We start from the raw sequence: 22591 nt of genomic DNA on the forward strand, positions 1-22591 counted from the left end.
TCTTTTGTGAAAGGCATGTACAATTTTGAGGTTCCCAAAAAAAAAAGAACTTTGGGAAATTTCCCCTCCCTCCCTCTCTCTCTCTCTATCAAAGGATAAAAATGACTTTGGGTGATGCATCCTTGAAGTTACCAGTTTGACATTTAAGCAGGCAATGATGCATGTGTTATCTAGGAAGATTAAGTTAAGAGAATGGTTAAGCAGGAGCTATTCTTGTGATTTTCACATGCCTAGGATCCATAAAAAAAAAACAAATATTATTATGAAGGAGACTGAAATCCCAAGATTTGGGTGTGTTATTTTACTCTGTTTCTGGTGCCTTGGCTTGCAATGCTTTTCTGCCTGGTGATAAATTGTCAGGTTTTCATGGGAGTTTGTAACTTTGGATCTCTCAATTGGCAGGAACTGGCTTGTCGGACCCTGACGCTATATAACAATCATTTATCTCATCGTTTGTTAGGGTTTTCCATTTGTTTTAAAAAATATTAACATCAATTATGTTGCTGTTTCTTAAGCAAATAGATGCGCCCACACGCTTCCAAGAAACTTTGGATAGCCATCCGTGGGTTTGGAGGCGAACTCTTATTTTCTTACACAGACATAATCAAAGTATTAATTTGTCGCCCTCAGAGGCAGGTGTGCCTCTTCGTATTATTTTAAGGGTATACCAGCTGAAGTTGATCCTGGACCAGTAACCTAGGTTGATATCATTTAATAAAATATGAGATTCAAAAAAAAAATTGAAGTTTCTTATAAGAGTGAAAGGTTAACATCTAAGAAATTGCTCCTCTCTGGATCACAAAAATATATTTCTTTCATCATGTCTTCTTCATTTGTTGAAATCAGATAGCCCTTTCCTTCATCATGGCTTCCAATGCAGCAATACAGAGATAATTATATTTCTGAGTTCTGACAATCTCAGCAGAGTACTTAACATGAGGAAAGTGTCCTCATCATTAAAAAATCATTAAAAACACTATTAAAGCATATGCAAAGGATCAGCGGTAATTGACGTAATCCCTATGTTACCTGTGGTTAACACAATCCAGTGGAACTGATAACTATTATCAGTTGATATTCAGAAAAAAGATATCCACAAACATTATAAATCCTACAGCCAATATCCAATTTGCATTAAATGCAGAATTTCATCAGTACCTGATAATTATAAGTTAGTCTCAAGATAATGCATCATAAGTCCATGTTGCAGAATACCCTCACATTTGTCTAGAAAACTTTGAATCAAGCCTTTTATTCTCAAATGTTTTTTAACAGTAAATGTTACAGACAAAACCATACCTCTATTCCACTATTATATCCTCCAATCACCCCCATTCTCAATGCAACCTTATAAATGAGTTCTAATTTGACAAATATTGTTTGCATATTGCAATGCCGTGCATGTTGTTGCATTCCAGTGGTAATAATTAGTACAATGTCATAATGTACACCCAGCTCCATAAGACCATTGTAAAATGAAGACATGCTGACAGAATTCCTCACAAAAACAATCCCAAGATCTGAGGCAATGAAGGCTGTTTTCCATGGCAAGGGGAATTCAGACTCTGTAAGGAAAGAATTAGATACATAAAAGATTACAAAACCTTCACCTCTTGAATTGCTACAACATAGCTAAAAGAGAAGCCTCTCTTAATAACCACAATATCAAGCCAACATAAGGCTATGGAGCTAAAGCAGTTGAGCAATCGAGGACCTTTTACAATTCCATCATGCCTTAAAACTCATTATGGAGAACATGTTTCACAGTGTGCTAGTTGGCATGTATCTTGTACTGTTGACACCAAGCAAGGCTAACTGGCTTTTTCAGCATTAAACATTACCTGCACGACAAACAAACCAGATCAAACAATCAGCAATTAAGACTCATGCTGTTCATTTGATTGCTTAGAGCGGTTTCCAAATATTCCAGACTACCGCTGTCTAGACAAATACTAATAAATCACAGTGAACAGAATCGGCAAAGAGCTTGGCAAAAGCACAATCTTGTCCAAATTTCTCTTCGAGTGAATTGTCCATTTTGCTAGCATGCATTCACAAATTCAGTTATATTCACAACATTCATAGCCAAGTCCCTGTCCTCATATTCTGACAATTGTACATGAATCTGCAGGAGAAAGTTATTTACCAATGTTCTGAGTCTTTTAAACATTGTGCACAAATTAAACTAGTATGCTTCACAAATTCTGATTCCCAGGCAACTTGATATCTCTATGTCAATACAACTTAAGGTCATAGTATATCTACAGAGTAAATCTACAGAGGATATCTCTATATCCAGACAGCCTAGTCTGAGTCGTTTCTTTACTTACCGTCTGCAGGATCCACATGCACAAAAAAACTGGCAGCAACAATTAAATAGCACAGAATAAGCATTAGCCCCTTGAAATAGTTTGTAGTGCCTTCCTGAAAGAAAAAAAGAAACAATATTTATCAGACAAAATGATAGAGACATCATTTTGTTTTCTAAAATATAGCCAGTACAACTATTTCACAAATTTTATAGCCCATGTCAAAACCAGCAGTTCAAGACATTTGTACCCTTTGGAGCTCATTATTTTAAGTGAACAATTTGGACCAGCATTAAATATGCAAAAAAAGAGAAAAACACAGCAAATTCAGTTCATGGTTTTTTAAAACAAGTCAACATATACAAAATTATTGAAGGATTAGAATTACAACACCACCAAATTGGAGGAATAGGGTTTGTTAGTAACAGTTATAGATGTATTCAAGGACATGCCCTTCCTTTTCTTTCGTCTTCTTATTCTTTACCATTGTCCTTCTTATTCCAAAAGAAACATCTATATGTTTCTCCCTCTTTTCTTTCATTCCCATTGTCTCTCCCTATGTTCTCTACTTCACTCTTTTGTCCTCCTTTTGCTTCTCTGCTTTTTTTTTTTAATTCATATTCTTCCTTCTCTCTTCCTTTTTTTTCCTCGCTTCTTTTTCTTTTTCTTCTTTTTCTTCTAGATGACTCGCTAGCAGTCAGGGATATCTATAGGCAAGGGACTGCCATGACAACTACGAAGAAAAGAAAAACAACAGCGGTATGTCAAGTGATCTTGGGATTGCATTTATTCAATGTCAAGATTAAGATTGCCAATATTAGTCAGAAATCAGTGTAAATGATCAGAGAAGCCTGAAAAGTCAACACAAGGCAAGGCACGAATTTGCCCTAACTGGACTTGTGGATGATAACCAAATCATCAAAATTCAAAATCAGCAAGGATGAGAGAGAGGGCGGGCCCTCGCGCAACAATAACCTTGCTCCATTGTGACCTGGGTGTGACAATTTCGAAAAATGGAAACAGCCTCTCCGCATGCGAGGCTAAGGTTGTGTATATCTGACCCTCCAAAGACTCTATAGTGCGGAGAACCTCGTGCATTAGAACACCCTTTTAGCAAGGATGAGGGAATAGATATCATGCAAAGGATATCAATCAAGATGATGAAGAAATAAGTTGAGACTCAATAACTAGGATTGCCAAGCAAGCTGTTCGTGTGCAGCTTGTGTTCAGCTAAATATTTAGCTTGATATCAGCTCCCACAACAATGAAATGAGTCACACTATCCAGAATTTTGAGCTCGAAAATAAACGAGCCGAAGACGAGCTTGATCCAGCTTCACTCATATTTGGCTTCATATAGCTCGAATATATGTTATAATTATAAGTAAACACAGATATATAGTGTAAAATATTATCTAACAGTTACAAATTAAAATATTTCAATAAATTGATAAATCTTGATGAGTTCTATTTTGAGGAATAAATCTCAGTCACAAGATTATGATCTGACAGATAAGATAATAGCGAAAGGCATCAAATGCCCTAAGGTTCCTCATCCCCATCCCTTGGGTTCGATGTCCTCTCTTCCTCTCTGAGACTCCCAAACTTCTTCTTCCCCAAGTCCCAGCTCCATGCCACCCAAGACCTCACTGCTGGTTCCTCTCCCATGGCCCTCTCCATCTCACTGCAACATTACCTGCCTTCCCCTACCTTAGTCCTCTGATTTACATCACCATACCGCTTGTCTTCCTCTCTATAGTGGTCCTCTCTGACTAACTGCTGTGTTGTCAGCTTTCCTCTCTCCTGTGCCTCTCTGCCCCACCACCACCAACATCACTTCCCTCACCTGGATCATCATGGAGGATAGAGTTCAAGGGCTTCTTTCTTTTCCAGGATTTCTTCATTCCCAAGTTCCGACAACAGAAGCCCTCTCTTCAAGTCTCTTAGATGATGCTTTATTCTCTCTCTAAACTCACTAGCATCGTCTCAACTTCAGCCTATTTCTAGCCTGATCTAGCCAAGCTTGAACTGGGTCGTAATTTAATGACCTGAGCTAGAGCTGGCTTTTTATAGGTTGACTTGAGCTTGAGCTTGGCATAACTAGTTTCCAGCCGACGAAGTCTAGCTTGCTTATGTTCAGCTCATTCACACCCCTACCTATAACCATACATCTAAAAATCTAAAGTTCACCATACTGGTTGGTACGGTACCAGTATCGAACTAGTATACATTCTCGTACCGTACCAACACTCGGTATGCCTTGCCATCTCATACCGTACCACATACTGACACTATAATAGAATGGTACTGGTATAGGGTCCGGTACTAAGACGACGAATCTTGCAAAATTCTTTCTCAAAGCTTTGACATAGACCAATCCAACCAAACAAAATAACCTACAATATGGAATCAGTTCAGTTACAGAACAACATTGCTTTTTTTTTTATTTCTTAAAGGAAAATAAATTAACTAAATGGCAAGTTACAAGCCTCAGAAAACCTACTATGCCCTGACCTATCATCCTCAAGTACAAGATAGATTGCTAAACTCCAATAGGCTTGGGTAGAAGGAGACAATTTCCTCGTTGGAAAGAAGAGCATTGCTGGTCAAGCAAAATCTTACCGGGGAAGATAATTCCAGCAAATAAGAGAATAAAAAAAAAAATTAAATCTCATTGCAGATGCATGATCTAAGAGGATGTGTTGCTTATTCAAAACAAACAAGTTAGCATGTTTCAAATATGATAATCAATAAATTTAAGGCTTAAACAACAAAATGAATGTAAATATTTGCCAATAGAAATTTCAAAGTTTGAGAACAGACCTGTAGCATAAATGCCACAACCAGTACTGTTATAAAGAGGGTAGCTGTCTCAAATAATTGAAAATTCAAGTCCATCTGTTTTCCCGTTATCCAACCAACAACCACACAGAAAGGAATCTGCAATCACCAGTAGCAAGTGATATTTAATAATCTATGAGACAATTATCATATATAGCTTATACATACATCAGTTTCTTCTATTCTTGTAGTAACTGGAGATGCAGCAAAGTTCTGTTTTATGATAGCCAAAAGTAACAGGGCATCTATGCAAAGTTGCTGCATCCTGGATATGACGCAGGAGCTTCATTCAAATAACTGGTTTCTGTATCTTATAAGAAAATTCAGGTATCAACTTAGGCTCGTCCCAGTTGGAGCAACATTTTGGTTCCTTTGGGATCCTATGCACTTTCCATCATAATTGGAGTTGTTAACAGCCTTTCTGTAGTATATATACTTAGGATCTATAATAATCTTATTGACCTTTAATAGGATCTGGATTGAATTAGGACTGAACTTTTTATTAGAAGTCCAATGGTAGCTCAGTGAAGTGACTCTATTAGAGATTTAACCTCACCAAACATGTCCACATATTGACGAAGTTATACAGCTGTAAACACGTCTCAAGATAAGTGAAATGAAGGAATTTCTGTAGCTTATTTAGTTAGCTCTATACGGCCTAAGATCTAATGAGTTAATGGTCTGGGGTACTGTAAGAGTAAATGATCTGTAAAACTAAATAGGGTCAAAACAACTATGCATTGTAAAGCACTTCCATTGATTATATGATGAAGATTGGTCATTTAAAAGGTTTACTGTTTTTTAAATCATGCAGCACCAGTTATCTTAACTCCTCCATCATTACAGAATTACATATGGCCAAAATACAATCTCCTTCTTAACTAAGAGATAGTGTTGCTATTAATGGCATTATTATCTTGCTCCTTCCCTCCCGCTTAAGATATTTCTCAAATTCATCAATGAGAAGCAGCCTTAGTATAAGCATCTTCTGTTTCCTACCCACCCTTACTTGTAAGATCATTAAAAAAATTTGACTATTTGCTGCTCAACGGCTAAGATATACCAATACCTAAATTATCCCCACCTCTCATTCATTTAAGCAAAATAATCTTCTTCTTAAGTGTAGATAAAAATATTGACAGGGGGAGATGGGAAACAATCAATAATGAAGCTCTCCATTTAGTAGTGCCAGTTCATTAGTCATTTTAAGCCTTAAAATTTATTTTTATGATAGGAAGATGCAATTGAATAAATGCACTATATTAATTATGATTATACAGCTGGAATATTTCAGCGCCTAGATATAAACCATCTCCTCTAAGGAAGGTTCCCGAGCCTGTTTTTCAGGTAGGAAAGCCCCAGGCCCTTAACTGCTGAAAGACTGAGAATCCATTCAAATATTAGCAGCATAATAAACCTGTAAAAATTTTCAGAGCATTACCACAAACATCGATATTTGTGTAGATGATCCAATTGCAACCCCTAATGTTATGTCCTGCAGGAAAAGAAGGATGAGGTATATAGAAAAAACTAACACGCAATGACTTCAGTTATATGAATACGCTTCACATCACTTACAAGTTTATCCTTCATGGCAAACATAATTGCACTTGCATGTTCAGCAGCATTGCCAACAATAGGAAGCAAAATGACACTAATAAATCCCACGGGCAGGTTCAATGAGTCGGATGCTCCCTGAAGGCGAACCAGACAACATGGTAAGCTATTTATAGAGTTATCATCATTCTATAAGAACAATCTTCAATCAAAAGGCTTGGAACATTCAAGAGCTCTTCAATATTTTTGGATGGCTAATATGTTAATGCCTTAACCCTGCGTGTGGAAAGGTTGTTTCCGTATTTCAAACCTATGGTAGCCACTCGGTCCAAATGTAGAAACCTTAGAGTTGCGCCCAGCTCACACTCTAATATGTTAAAAAAAATAAAAATCACTAATGGATATGGAAAAGCATATCCGAGTATGCTGTGTACCATTGAGAAGTCGAGATTGATATTTCAATATATATATATATATATAGTTTTATAAAAAGGTTGGAGTTCTGATGATCGAAATGAATTAGAAACAAATCTTACAGAGATACAGAGTTATCTTCACTACTAAACTCCTGAAAAAGGTCAGATACAATACAAACAAGAAAACATCTAAAAATAATAGTTAAATTGACAATTGATACATCACACTACAACGAAAATCGCAGTTGTGACAAGATGCTTGGATAAGGCAATTAAGCTACCTCAAGTCAGCTGCATCCAGCATAATTTCTGTATCTTCAAATAAAAAACTGAATGGGATTTTTCAGGTTTAGAAGCATCTAGAAGCCTTCCAAACCATCCACTGGATTTTATTGTTCATAAGGGAGGCATACTTGTGTGTTGGATATAAAAAAAAGGACTTTCAATTTAGCGTTGTGATTTTTACTAAGTTTTAGATATTCCCTGTTTAAGTGAGATTACTTTCCTAGTGACTGAATCACTTGAATCAGTTGAAGGAGACGAGGCTTCTGGCCCAGCCTGAGGGCAGGTCCCACTGGACAGGAGAGTTTTTACTGCCATGAAAATCTAGACCACTACATACAAACACCAGAGACCTAACTCTATAGACATGGAAGCTAGGTGATAATGGAAATTAAGTTCCAGATACATGCAACGATGTCAAAACCACCATTGCAGTCCCAACCTCAGATGGGAAAGGTCGAAGGTTAACATTAGGATGGCATCCAGTCATAAAAACATGTTAAACTTTGAAGAAATGGATCCAATTTGATATGTTTGAATATTAGCATATCCCCCATAACATCAAGGTTGGTCCTAAATAGGAGTTATTGGATATGAGGATTCATAAATTCATCATAAAATATTTGGGATATGGCTTGATGGTTATGTTTAAGGTATACATGCAATGATGTTAGCATCCAGCATAACCCTTGAATCTCTTAACAAATTCATCATAAATGCAAGGTTTCCACACTATAAAAGACTGGACAGAATAGTGAAAGAATTAGAAGGCTCTATGGTCAAAGATATTTGTTGATACGATAAGTAGCAAAACAAGATTTTTAGATCCATTAGTAAAAGGCTTGTTAGTTTGTAGTTTCTAACTGAAAGTATGATAAAGGAAAAAATATGTTAATCAAGAAACCTGAAACTATACAGCTTGAGAATCTAACTTTTATGGAGAAAATCTAGATTAATAATTAAACAAAACTCTTTTAGCAATTAAAAATAAAGAGGACACAAGAAAGGATTAAAGCATTGTAAGTCATGCTAGTGGCAGTTCTAGGTTGGCAAGGTACAACATTATGCAAACAATAACATGTGTTAATATGGAACAATATGAGCTAAATCCAAAAGATACACCGACCACATAGTAATATACATCGGAGCTTTTCTCTCAGTGCACACTAACATACATTAGCAGAATCCCTTTTTCTATCTAAAGTATGTTAGTTTAGTTGTTAGTTGTTATTATTGGCAAAAAGACATGTTCTGATAAATTAAACAAGAATTTGAACGCTTATCAGTAGCTATTTTAGTCAAATTAAGCAGACATGTTTAAGGACAACAAAAATTTTTAAGGACAACCTAAATGCACAAAGTACACTATTTTAACAACGCTGAACCTTAGACAAATACATGTTTCCTACACATAAGATCCTCACAATACAAAAAAAGATGAAGTTCAAAATTTCAATTAACTGAAAATATAATTTGAATAATCAATATTTTACATGAAAGTATACTGTATTTAAGGGATGTCTAAACTATTAATCACATGACAATATCAAAACTCGAATTCAATTAGGCTAGTTTTGGATTTATTAGATTTGAATGAGAAAAAAAATTGGGAAAACACCTTTCCCCCAAATTTCTTCTATTCATTTTTATTCAAGCACGGTTCCACAAGTTTCTTCTTGAACCAGGTTGTATGTCTGTTCATCATAATTTCAGTGTTATAAAAAGAAAAACCTAGCATTAGCATGCTTGTATATAAAAAATGTAAAAAGAAAACATTACCACCTCTTTGAATTTTGGATTGGCCCTTGACTAGAATAATTCTCACCATTTATCTTCCAAATGCAATCCTCTTAGCTCACAAAGTACTAAAGTAGCTTTGGCAATGGATTGGGAGGCTCAAGATATAAAATAGGCAATACTGATGGAGCCCTAGGGTCAGGGGTTGCTCATCAAGTGTTTAGGAGCTTTTTGTAGGTTTAGGTTGGTTTAAAGAATGGAGAACAGTGCTGTTCAACAAACTGTAAGCAGAAAATAGCAATTTGCAGTGGTATCATTAGATCTATATGCACTATTGTCACAATGGCTTTATATTTGGTTTGTACTTTAGAACAGGATGGCTTTATATTAGGTTTATACTTTAGGACAGGTTTATAGCAAAAAGACTAAGTGTCATAAAGTTCCAGCACAGAGAATATAAAGATTTTCAATCAGAAATAACATTCAGATCAAATATGGCCTTTAGCATGTGCATGAGAACAAATGAAGTGTTAATTAATGGTTCGATTACTTACCAAGCAAATCAGTCATAAACAGCAAAAAATATCAATTTCCAACAGGTAAAAAGCTATACATTGAGAAAATGGATAGAACAGGAAAAGAAGCATGTGCATGTGCACGCGCCAAGAGAGAGAGAGAGAGAGAGAGAGAGAGAGAGAGAGAGAGAACAAGAAATCACACAAAAAAATCCTTTCTTGTGTATAAATCTTCCAAAAATCTGAAAATACAAGGCACATGGCTCCCCTGTTTAAACCCTAAGACCCTATTGAAGAAACTCTCCAAACCTTCCTGATATGTGTGGATTTATTTCAATTTTCAATAAACAATTCAACTGTTAGATTGAGAGATGCAAAAATCCCCTCTCTCCAAATTTTTTTTCAATATCCGGACTGTAAATCCAATTTTTTTTTCAATATCCGAACTGTAAAGACTAAAGAGATATCTATAAAACCTAACAAAACAGATATGAACAATACAATTAAGAATAGATAGAAAAAGAACTGAATCATTTATTACCTCTATGGCATTAACAAGGTATTCAGAAAGAATGGAGACCCAAATGGTCAAAACAGCAAGCCATGAAATTGCTTCCCATTGGCCTAACTCCGGAACTTCCACTTCATCAGGATCATCCTCGTTCTGCCTGTCTTCCTATCGTACCCATTAATTATTGAAATGTACAAGAATTATATATGCACACATACACATATAGATAAACAAAACTATCAAGATTGACAAAAGTTGCATGGATGGATAAGAATGAACTTGGCATTATCGCAAGTCATTTACACTGAAAACTAAAATTACAAAATGCTTCTCTGAAGTTGCTGATTCTCTGGTCTTCTACGAAAACATCTTAACTAGAAAATATGATATCATAGATTATCTATCTGATAAGGAAACAGAAATTAACAAAAAAAAGGAAGCTTTCAAAGAAAATTGAAGCAAAGTCTAGTCCTTAAAAGCGATTAAACCACAGCAATCAGAATATAGAACAAGTTGCAGAATGATGCAAGAGAGGGAAGCAAGAAAGGCTCCTTTTATTAGAATCTTGAACAGTGATTCATGCATAAACATGAAAATATTGCATGCAGAAGGAAATCAAATTACTACATTATTAGGGGGAATGATTTATTCACTGACTGAAAAGAAGATGAGCGAAGAATCAGTTTTAAGTTAGAAATGTGTTTTTATAGAAAACATGAAATCTAGCAGTTCTGAAAACAGGAGTCCTGATACACCGAAACTCTATAAGGAACACCATAATAACAATTAAAGCTGACACAAAAGAAAATTACAACTTCAAATCTCTCGGTAAGTGACTATTAACAATAACCATAATTAACAAGCCCTATCTCTATCTCCTGGGCTCGGTGTTTTGACATTCTCGATAATCATATAAAGCAAAAAATATGATATAACACAAAAATATTAACAATTAAAGGCCCCAGGCCCTCCACAGAATTTAAAATTGTTTCTGCTGATGATAGAACCAAAGTCAACTTCAGACGTCTGCACACGCCAGGACTGTCTGAATCTTTTTTTCTTATTCCTATGCTCTCTTGGGAAAAAAACTTAATGAGAACAATAATTGATGTATCATTGGTGACTTATGATTGACAACCAAGAAGAGTGATGCGTCTAGAGAAATGTCTGCACAGAGCTCATCTCCCATACGAAGCACCAATGGGTTTTTGTTACTTATTTAGAAAATCATACTAATATTTTACATGGTAATTAGGAAAAGATAGGTCAGATAACTAAGGTTATTACAAATAGTTCTTGAGACATCATCAACGACTTGTCCTGTCAAACAGCGGGAGATTATGGTGCATCACCATGGGGAGAGAAGGTTCCAACAAGGAATATGTAAAAGACATGATGTATCAGGGGAAAAAAGACTATCAGTTCATAAGTAGAGACAGTAAACTGACTAGAAACCATAGCGTAAAGATATCAGGCCAAAACACATGTAATGGTGTCATAATAATGTATTTATCCAAACATATCCAAATAGTTTGGAATCACAAACTTAAATTGAATTTTCATTGGATGAAAGAAAATAGTTTCACTATTAATATGCCTTCTCCAGCAATTTCACAATTAATACAATGTTTGTACACGTGAATATTTGTAGTCAATATTTTCACATGTTCTGCTCATGTAAAATATGCATTTTTATTCCTGAGTGCGGATTCTCAAACCAGATCAGCTGGAAGCATGGATCGTTTTCGAAGGACCAAAGTGAAAATTTAAGCTGACCCAGAAACCATAGCTGTCATCAGTGGATTTGTACAGTTACTCAGATTAAAATGGTAATTTAACTCAAATCTTCCAGGTTTAGTCAGATAACTTACTTCATCAATTGGACTGTAAAGGTTGCGGTGGCTCTTCAGTTGAAAAACAAGGTAGCTAGCATAAGCTACGAGCATCACACAACTGCTAAACCTTGAAAGAGAAACCTCTGACTTTCCATATTGCACCTCTGAGTGTGTAAAGTGAAGAACAGCTGGAAACAGTAGGCCCATTACAGCCATCAGCAGCAACCCTGAATTTACGACTGCAGCTGCCTGTTGTAGATGAATGCTGCCTTTTAATTGTATTTATCTATCAGACATCAAACAAGAAAGATCTGCTAATGAATCGAACAAAAACTGCATTCACTGTTTAAAATCACCACCTTGTTGAAGACCTGATCTTTCTTGGAATGAACGATCCCACCAGCGAAGAAAGCACAACCAAGAACTAAGAGCATATTTGATAATATAGAGCCTAGCAATGATTGTTTGACTACACGAATCATTCCATGTTTCAATGCATAAATAGCTATGATCATCTCTGTTGCATTTCCAAATGTAGCATTTAGAAGGCCCCCGACTGCAATCACCATAATGTATATACGTCATTGACATGCAACGGAAATCTGGCTCCAGGTAGACAGGCTTAGGAATAAAAGAAAAATAATGTAGTATCTACTATTTAAAAAGTGTATGAGCCATTTAAAAAAGAGGACATAATTCTAAATGATGTCTACCTGTGGGTCCAGTGTAGAAGGCAAGCTGTCTGCACCATAAGAATGGCAGCATGTCAATGGGCAAATTCATGAAATAATTATAGACAAGTCTCCCAAAACAAAAAGAAGAAACAATTCCATACAAACAGCAAGACTTACTCAGTCGCATAACCCAAACGCTCAGCTAACGGAGTTATGCCTATCAAACTGAAGAAAAAAACCAGTCCCTGCAACGTAGTATAATAATAATAATAGTAATAGTAATAATTAATAACAATAATAATAAAAGAAAACATGAGAAAGTAAACTTTTTGATGTTTTTATCCTAGAAAAGGGGGCAAAGGTACATCACAAATAATTTCCATCTGTCAATTTAAGTCCTCTATGCAAGCTGAATCAAATGTCATAGAATATGAAAAGTGTAATTTGCATTCTGCAAAAGTGACTATACAATCTGGACCCACCAATAGTGAGATCAACTAATAATCGAACCTAGAATATCTTCAACGATTAGCCCCACAAATCACGACAGATGACCTGTAAGATAGGGTGGATATACATGCAAGTTCACTAATTATTTCTCAATTCAATTGAAATGGCTGGAAGACTACAGATCTTCACCCCATATTACTAATAGGAGTGGTAGAGGCATGGTCTGCCGTACCGCTCCGTACTGTCCAATATGAAGCATACCGTACCGGAAGAAAACCGGTGTGAAACATACCTTCAAGTCAGTACAAGCTCAGTAATGCCCGTACTGAGGCGTACCGAGATAAAAATTGAGAAAATGGTTAGAAAGTATTTCGGTACAAAGATGTATTGTGCCATACCAATAAGGTACTGATACGGTACCGGCATCGAGAATGCGGACCTTGTAGAGGACTAAAAACAGGTAGTCTAGAATAACCATAACACTAAATCTAACAAGTAATGGTAGCATACTTACATGATTTTTAGTAAGGTAATGGAGAATGATCGACATGGGTCCAAATGGTAGCAACATATTGATCTTCGCTGTAAATATAACAACTTTTACATTCTTCCATAGTCGTTCAAATAATCTTGAAAGGGTCCATGACATAGCACCATTTGAAAGTGACACATTATGAGGTATCTCTACGTGTGGTGTCTTTACTGCAGATTGTGATGAACTGACAAGTGTCTCCATCTCAATTTCCAAGTCTTCCCTTTCAGATTGCATCTGCATATCCAAGCCAATATAAATACAGTTTATTAGTAAGAAAAAAGAAAAAGCGCTCAAGAAACTAAACTATCTTGGAAATTTTGAATGTAATGTAATGTCTTTTTTTCAGAGAATAATGGTGGAACGCCACTGTGGAACCCAGAACCTCCCCCCAACATGTGTTGAGGAGTGAGGTGCCAGTCAACAGACCCGAAGTCTGGTTGGCAATTTCAGATATAATAATATTCTACGCTAAAAGAGAGACTTGGAAGGGGAAAAGTCTTATTAACCAATTGATGCACCATATTAAACTCAAACAAAGTCAGTCCTTAACAAAGACGCATCATCAAACAAATACAACCTTAAAAAATAAAAAATAATAATACTTTCTCGATAAGATGCATTATGTTGGCAAAAATCAAGTATAGAAGTGTACATTAGGTCATTGCATGCTTAATGAGACACTTTTCTTTGTCATACAGCCCTTGTCTCCTTACACTAAATTAGATGGGAATCATGTTTTTCATCTCAGCCAAAATGCATGTAATGTGTTGCATGGGGTACCCTTCGACACAACTAGTACAGAATATCAGACTTTTGTTTTTTAGCTAACATAGTTCAGGTGTCACTAGATATCATCCAAGTCAGTATTAGTATAATGGATGATAATTTTAATATATTTTTTTATCAATTTTCAACACTTACTATAAAAATTAACGTGTAAAATGATAATCCTTTTTTCCACTAATATGGGTTGACAATTTAATGTCAGTCATTATATATCAGCTGAGCAAATATCCGAACATCTTGCTCATTAAATATTTCAAAACAAGAATAAAAAATATTAAGCGTTCCATCTTGACCAAGATAAACCAAATCTCAGTTTATATCAGTATAACTCAGCCACGGAGATTGTCAAGATCCAGAAGTTAAAACCTTGGTGCGAATTCTTATATTTGTATATCTAGCATTATGCACCACTACTTATAAAGAACACTCTCTTCAGCATTTGCACCTCAGGTTTTAATAGTATTAAATCCCAGAATTGCCATCATAAAACCATCCCAGAAACATATGCTCAAAGTTCATTTCCTCGATGCTCATCAGCCTCATCCCACGAGACTGTAGCTGATTAGGCCAGTTATTCTAATTCTATTATAGGTTGCTCCACAATTACGTCATCTATCTTTTTGGATCTAACCCTCATTTCATGGAGGTCTAGGAAGTAACCGACAGTTACGATTTAGTGTTGAATATAAAAAGAACTCACATTGAAACTAGTAGAACATTGATCTACTGCATGACTGGGACAATGTTAGTGCAACTCCCATGGATATTAATTCTATCCTTCATGCACCCACCAAACATATTGAGGTACCAAGGTATGCTATGCTAGTACTGGGACTCGTACCGGTTGCTCAATGGTATGATATGGTACCATGCCTGTCTGGGCCCATACCGACATAGCTAGAGTTGACAAGAGAGGGGGAGAGAGAGAAGGAAAGAGAGGATGAGAAGGGGGCAAGAGGGACGAAGGGAGAGAGTGAGGGAGAGAGAGAGAGACCGAAAGAGGGAGAGAGGGCTTTTGAGCTCCCTCTCCTCAGGTTGCATGATAATAGGGGCGGAAGAGACCCTATTTTGTTGAAAAGAGAGAGAGAGAGAGAGAGAGAGAGAGAGAGAGGGGGAGAGGGATTTAAAAAGAGGAGTGGAGAGAGGGAGAGGGAGGCTGAGATAGGCAAAGAGAGGGCTTTCAACCCCCTCTCTTCTGGTTGCACGAAAACAAGGGCGGACTTCGTTGAAAAGAGAGAGAAGGGGGGGGGGGTAGAGAGAGGGAGAGGGAAAGGGAGGGAGGGAGAGAGAGGGTGAGAGGGCTTTCGAGCCCCCCTCTCTTCCGCAGGCCACGGCCACACGAACAGGGGTGCCCCTGTTTCGAAATGAAATAAGAACTCCACTCATTAACCATTGGTTGAGTTTAAATGAGCCAAACTTGAGCAAGAATTTTATCTCGGCTGAGATCTTGGTTTGTATCAGTAATAAGCTACACCTCAATATGATGTATGAAAATTTTGCCCTATTATCTTGGTCAATAGAAATTGACAAAATCCAAGATATTAGCCGATACAATATATTCATACTAGTCTATACTTTTTCAATTATTTTTTAAATCATTGTTTAACAAATAAATCTCAAAAACAAATACTTAAATGTAGTTGATAATATCGATATAAACGGAGATTTCAATTCATCTAGATCTCAGTCACTAATCAAAATAATTGATATCTCGGGATTTAAAAATCTTGAACTTGATCTCGGCCATCGTAGCTCAACTCAAGCTTGAGCAGAGCTTGAGCCAATCATGTAACAATTTGAGCTGAGCTCGAGCAAGCCCTAGCTCACTCACCTTCGGTTCATTTACACCCTTAGTGACAAGGACATAAGCATGTTATGGCACAACCTCATGCTCACCTTTTAGAAAGCAACAAGGCAATGCCTCTCTCCTAATGTTGCCTTAAGAGCAGAATCCATCTTAGAATTTAAATTGCCTCCTCTAGAAAAGCTCATGTCCCATTGGAGGGTAGTGTCATGGGTATGAGTGAAGGGCAGCGGGAGAGAGATTAGCAAACTTGTGTTAGAAGTGGATACATGCCAACTAATGGGACCTTGAGTTCTTTCAGCTTCTCATACTAGATTCTTGCATATTTGATTGGACTTGTCCTTTTGCTTCTCTTTAGCTAATTATTGTTGTGCAGTTTCCATTCTCAGTTCTCTCCCTACAGTTATCTCAAGCAATGCAGCCAATCCCAGCAAAGTTTGAAAAATTGGTACTCTCTCATGCTTTAACATTTGTTCACAAGCCTTGTATTCATATAATAGATCACCCAGTCCCACTTAGATACAGGCCTTTTTCCAAGCACATGATGATTATCCTTTTTTATGGCCAAAGCACAATGAAGTTAAAAGATGGCACAGCAGACATAATGAAAAGATTCATCTTTAGGACAATCAAGATGGCTGTTGGTATCTCGAGAAACATGGGGAAAGGAAAAGTTAGTGAAAAGGGGATTTAAAAGTGTGCACAATCTATATCTTGATCTAACAGAAAGGCCGTGGTGCACTGTTATCACTGTGGGTAGCATAGTCACATCAAACAAGAGTATCTGCAATGTGCACAAGAAGAAGAATGATAATGGGTATTGGATGTGGCAATTGTATTGAAGAGTATTAACAATGGTGATGATAGATACATTCTTACTATCTCTGTAGGTCTTAGTGCTTACAGTAATTGGTGGCTTCTAGATTTGGCTGATTTTTGTCATGTTTATTACATTTGGTTTGATTCTTCTTAAGAGAAGGCACTCTCATTCAGCCAAATAGGGACATTAACATTGAAAATGTTTACCAAGCAATGTGTTCTCAGTGGGGTCCAATATAACCCTCAAATGTCCAAGAATCTAATCTTGCTAGGTATACTCCAAGGGTTGTCATTATTCGGCATAAGGTGGAGTTGCAAAGGTGGCAGGCATCACCATGGTTTAAATGAAGAATGAGATGCATAAATCCACCAAAAACACAGTTAAAAAAGGAGTTCCAATGGCAACTGCATTGTGTTGGAAAAGTTAAACGAGGGTGTTGTGCTGGTGGGCAGACAATCATCTCGAGTCACTTTTGTTATAATAGCACATTGCAAGTATTACAAAAAGTTTCTACAAGATACAGACAAACAAGGTAGGATGAGTATATCTGAGCGAAGATCGAGTTCAAATCTTGTGCAAAGATGAGATAGTCACAACCCAAGAAGAAGGGATGCTATCAAATATGGCTTATTGAGGTGTATAATTGCGTTCTTGTTGGCTGAGCAGTGCATGCCAAGATGATGATTGTTGTGGCATGATACCTATTGCCACAGTAGGCAAGTAGAGTCCATGAATAAGTCCAAATCCAAGGTAACACAAGGAGAGAAGAAGGCACAAATTAATGCAATGACATGCTTGTCCCCATAATACTAGAAAGCTCATGTTTCATGGATTGTGGTGTCATAGTTGTAAGTGGATGGGATATAAAGGAAGAGAGTACGAGGAAGAAGAAAGAAGAATCGAGGGTGCTCACTTTGTCTTGGTTCTTATGCTTCTTCAGTTATATACTAGGTGTTCTCTTGCAATTCTAAGAGAGATTTTCTTTTGTCGGTATGCCTTCTTTGTGATACCTTGTGTCAATCTCTCTTGGGTGATTCTCTTAGGCAATGTGCATAAGAATGGAGGAGCTTGGAGAACAGTTGTTTGGTGGTAAAATTAACCCTAATAAGCTATGCAATTTATTAAATCCCTCAATCCCCCTCCCAACAAAAAAAAGACGTAGTCAAATGCCAAAGATGCAAATTCCTATGCCTCTTATTATGAGTTATTTTCTTATATTTTCTCCTTTTTATTGTGGTGCTGAACATGTTTGTTATCCAATCTACAACTCAAGGAGTCCTACAGCCAGGCTTAGAGCTTTCAAATCCCTGAATTCCCCACATCTGAGGCACAGTGTACTACAAACTTAATCTTACATGCTAATTGTCTGTTCAACTATCAAATTATCTACTACAGAAACACAGGATACTTCGACATCATGCTGCTTGGGTCAGGTTTAAAAATAGGGAAGATATTCATGGGAAGCTTGTCTCCAGCATCGATCTTGGTAGCTGAGAATCCCTGCTAAGAGCTTCATTCCTAGATTTAACCAAAAGCAACTTTCTTTTGGGAACTAACAAAAGGTCATATGCAATAGATTCCTCAGGGAGCAACAGAACTTCCCAACTGAGGTTATAATAGAAGATCCAGTTATAAAACACATACGACAATGTAACTTTGTCCAACAAGTAAAAAACAAGTTCAAGCATTCATAACGTTTTACGAGAAACTAGTAACCGAAAATTTTCATCCAAGACAAACATTGAATCAAATTTCGACTAATTCAGACTCAGATTCATCAGCAGCAACAAAATCCCTCAATTGCCGATGCGGTATCAAGACAACATATACTCAGAATCGAAGCGAAGAAAACATGACCCATATTCAAAGTTCAAACACTCGAAGACTTGGGAATGATAAGAAGATAAAAACACATCGAATCTTACCACCAAAATCTTTCCTCCTACCCACCTTTATTGTCTACGAAAATTAAAGAACCGGCAAGAGGGGATCGCGATCCGCCGAACGACGCGGGATCCCTCCTCTCCTACGATGCTCTTCAGTAGATCCGACATCAAGATCCCCGCGTGGAGTGTGGGGTACGTGCGGGGGAGACAAAGATCCAATTGGGAAAACGCCAGCCGGCCGGCGACCCTCGGGCGCGAGAGAGACGATAACCAGTGATTAGGTCTCTTTCTAATAATAAAATTCTCCACCCCAGCAAGATGATGGGACTTAAAAAAAAAAGAAAAGAAGAAGAGGGATTCAAGTTTGACGATGGTCAGAGCTGGGAGATCGCCACCGTGTCCACCGAGGAAGCTTCCTCGAAGGTGGAAGGAGCCCGCAAACAAACCCCCCGATCCCGGTCGAGAGCCGGTGAATTGGGGCGAGTCAAGATCCGTGCCGCTGTCCGACTACGACCCGTGACCGAACCCTAGCGGAAGTCCGGGCCAGGCCAGATGTTGACCATTGTGTTGAGCCCAAAACTTCTCGATACCAAGGATTTCGTGCAGGAGCCAGCAATGAAGTTTTATTTCAAGCATTTGATTTCAAGAAGAAAAACTGATGCATTGCATGACACGCTAATGCAGATGATGGTGATGGAAAGAGAAGGAGATGGTTATTTCTCAATACAATTTTGATGTGAAGGATGGTAATCACACATGCATATTTGTTGGAGAATTTTTTTTGACGAATAGGATTTTGTTACTTGGTATCTCTCTCTCTCTCTCTCTCTACATGTATATCATGTCAATGGTTTTTGGTATGACTCACCTAGAATGCATGCTTCTAGATGCTCGATTCTACGAGGACCGGTGCCCAATTCAAAGTGCGGGGTGAATTCGTTCTTGTTGTGCATCGCATGCTTTTTTTTCGGGTAAAATGGATAAAATTAAACCATTCTAGAATAAATATATTTGTTAGAGTCGAAAAATAAAATATTCAAAAATTGAGAAAAAAAGATTAGTCGTATAGTCCTATAATACAATTTCGATGTGCTTAGATATATAATCCGATTGATTGTACAATTAGCTTTTTTTTATAGATACGTGAAGCCTCACAAGAGATTGATTAACGTATTACCCACCAGCATTTATGTAGGAGAGGATGAGATTTTACTTTCATAGATAATGAATATGAAAGCCATCTAACAATTGTCATCAATCCATCTCCATATAAATATGAGAAGCCCTCAATATCTATATAGCATAAATTAGCCCTTCCCATACAGCAAGCAATTCTACTATAAGGATTGTAATAGTATAAATCCTAATAATGCCAAAAATACCTCTCTCATGTACACGAGAGCGGTAGCTCCTAAGAGAAATATATTACAGAAGGAGATGTAGAAATTGCATGAAAATAGTTATAAGTTACCCCAACTATGGATCGTCCCTCTGAAGTAGATACGTGGATAAATTTCTGGATCCGGATGGAAACCTCTAAAAGAATCATTCTATTCTATCATTCTATCTCATCTCTTAAAAGGTAGGACCATTTCAAGCCAGCCGGATACGGTGGCATCGTATAATAAATTTTAGTTTAATCTTCTTCAGTGTAATGCTAAGGGTATCTCCATTCTATTTTCGCCAGTTGCCTGCGAGCCTTCCTGCTCTTCGTACATGAGTCCTAGCGTGCGGGCACGTTTCCTTTTTTTTTTCTTTATTCTTTATTTTTTCCTTTTCCCCTTCGTGGCTCCAACTCTTACTCAAGCTACTATATCTGCCGATATCGAAGAAAAAAAAAAGGAATCACAACTGATCGGACAGCTGACTTTGGCTCAGAACATCCAAGGGGAGTGGACGCATGTACACCACTGCTAAAATTTAAAGATTTCTATGTATGCATGTATTATAGAGAAGAAGAAGAAGAAGAAGAAGAAGAAGAAGAAGAAGAAGGAGGAGGAGGAGGAGGAGGAGGAGGAGCCATCAACTGGTTTGCAAGTGCTCGTCTACTGCTAAATGGCAACGCTATGCACTTCATTGCAGTGCATTATCATATGTATTCAGTCATTTTATTAATTAAAGCTGTACATTGATGTCTATTATACAATTAACTATGACGATATCTTAATTATGACTGCAACTATTAATGAAAAATAGACACCATTAATAAATAGCTAGCTTGTTTTGTCCAATTGGATTGCTCATACGATTGAAGCATAATGTAAGAACTTTTCCTTATAAACTTTGTTCTTGTTCTGATAAAGGAGTGAAAGAGGCAAACAGCAGTCAGTTGCCATGCACTGGAGGCAAGGGAGAGGGAGTGAGGTTTTTTAACAATTAATCATCGGATCAGTCTTTATTAATGGTGGAAATCCTCTTGGCTAGTTGTTTACAAAATTGACAACCATGGGAGCATGAGAACCAGAAGATGGTGGAGAGTCTAGATCGAGCTGAGAGAACGAGTGCAGGTGAGGTGGAAGGCAAATCCATGAGAGGAAGCATTGAACTAATAGTGGATAAGCAAGGTGAATGATCATAAATTATGCACTCAATTGCTCCTCTTTCTTTCTTCCTCCATCTTTTAGATGTATGTGAATTCATACCATGTTTCTTAACCGGCCAAGCTGACCTCAACTTCTATAGTTGCACTGCACATATGCAGGAAAGCTTCAGGAAAGCTCACCATACTCTAACCTAAAATAAATTTTATCTGCAAACCCTTTGAAATACCCTAGGTTGACTAGTCTTCCCAATTCAATTAACCGATTAATTAAGCCAATTTTTTTCAACACCCGACATCGATTTCTCAATCATATGCCAATACATGCCACGTGGAGCACTTGCAACAGCCCTGCAAGAATTGCTCGACCTTCGTTGTTGCATGGTAGGTTGCCTTCCTTCTCGAGCTATATCGAAGCACAAACCTTCGATGCAGTGTACCAAGTAATAAAATGCACCTCTTAGACCATGCTTCGCAAACCAAACCAGAATGAAGCATGTTTTAGGGTCCGTACCCTAATAATGATCTTTCATGAGCTTCATTAGCTCGCAAACAAATTAAGAAACAAGATTAATGCAAATTAAGCATCATGACAAACATCACTGTACAGAATTATGAAGACACTTCTCTTCATATTAGGGAATGTATCTTACTAAAGACAGCGTTACATGCCCCCAATGCATACTTCATCACATGCAAGTCCATTGAATATATCTGTTGCAGTGTCATTCTCTACGTCAACAGCATATAAATATTAGAGGCTCTAGTTGATAAATGATCATCTACGTCAACAACAATAACGACAATAATAATGATGATGGAAAAAAAAAATAAAGCCACACAAGGAGAGAAGAGACCACCTTCTCATGCAAGAAGAACTTCCACACGAATTCAAGAAATTAAAGTACAGCTTATTGTTGCGGGCAAAGCGAAAGATTGAAGACTAGGTATAATGGCCTCCTTAAAGATGGAGCTGTCCACAGTTGACCACTCCACAGTTCGACGTATAATCAAAAGCGTGGATGAGCCGTAGAGATTCGGAGATCAGAATCTCAATGTATAGATGGCAGATCAGATCCAATCTTCTTAATTGCA

At 37.3% G+C, this 22591-nt stretch overlaps 1 protein-coding gene across 2 annotated transcripts; it reads right to left on the minus strand.

The window, feature by feature from the left end:
• Positions 1-1222: 1222 nt before the first annotated feature.
• On the minus strand, positions 1223-19404 carry LOC103714488 (vacuolar cation/proton exchanger 3-like). 2 transcript variants are annotated; one of them, XM_039121642.1, is made up of 12 exons: positions 18997-19404; positions 13641-13895; positions 12854-12921; positions 12716-12744; positions 12362-12558; positions 12039-12251; positions 10198-10332; positions 6728-6844; positions 6591-6644; positions 5132-5248; positions 2331-2424; positions 1223-1841 (listed from the first exon to the last, which is right to left on the minus strand). In XM_039121642.1, the coding sequence occupies exons 2-12, from the start codon at positions 13893-13895 to the stop codon at positions 1831-1833; spliced, it is 1290 nt and encodes a 429-aa protein (XP_038977570.1). In that variant the 5' UTR covers positions 18997-19404; the 3' UTR covers positions 1223-1830. The 2 variants fall into 2 exon arrangements, with proteins under 2 accessions (XP_038977570.1, XP_038977569.1); XM_039121641.1 differs by having other exon boundaries at positions 19022-19402.
• Between the last annotated feature and the right edge of the window lie 3187 nt (positions 19405-22591).

The sequence above is a fragment of the Phoenix dactylifera genome, unplaced genomic scaffold, assembly GCF_009389715.1.
Source record: "Phoenix dactylifera cultivar Barhee BC4 unplaced genomic scaffold, palm_55x_up_171113_PBpolish2nd_filt_p 001168F, whole genome shotgun sequence".
In the NCBI taxonomy this organism is placed as follows: Eukaryota; Viridiplantae; Streptophyta; class Magnoliopsida; order Arecales; family Arecaceae; genus Phoenix; species Phoenix dactylifera.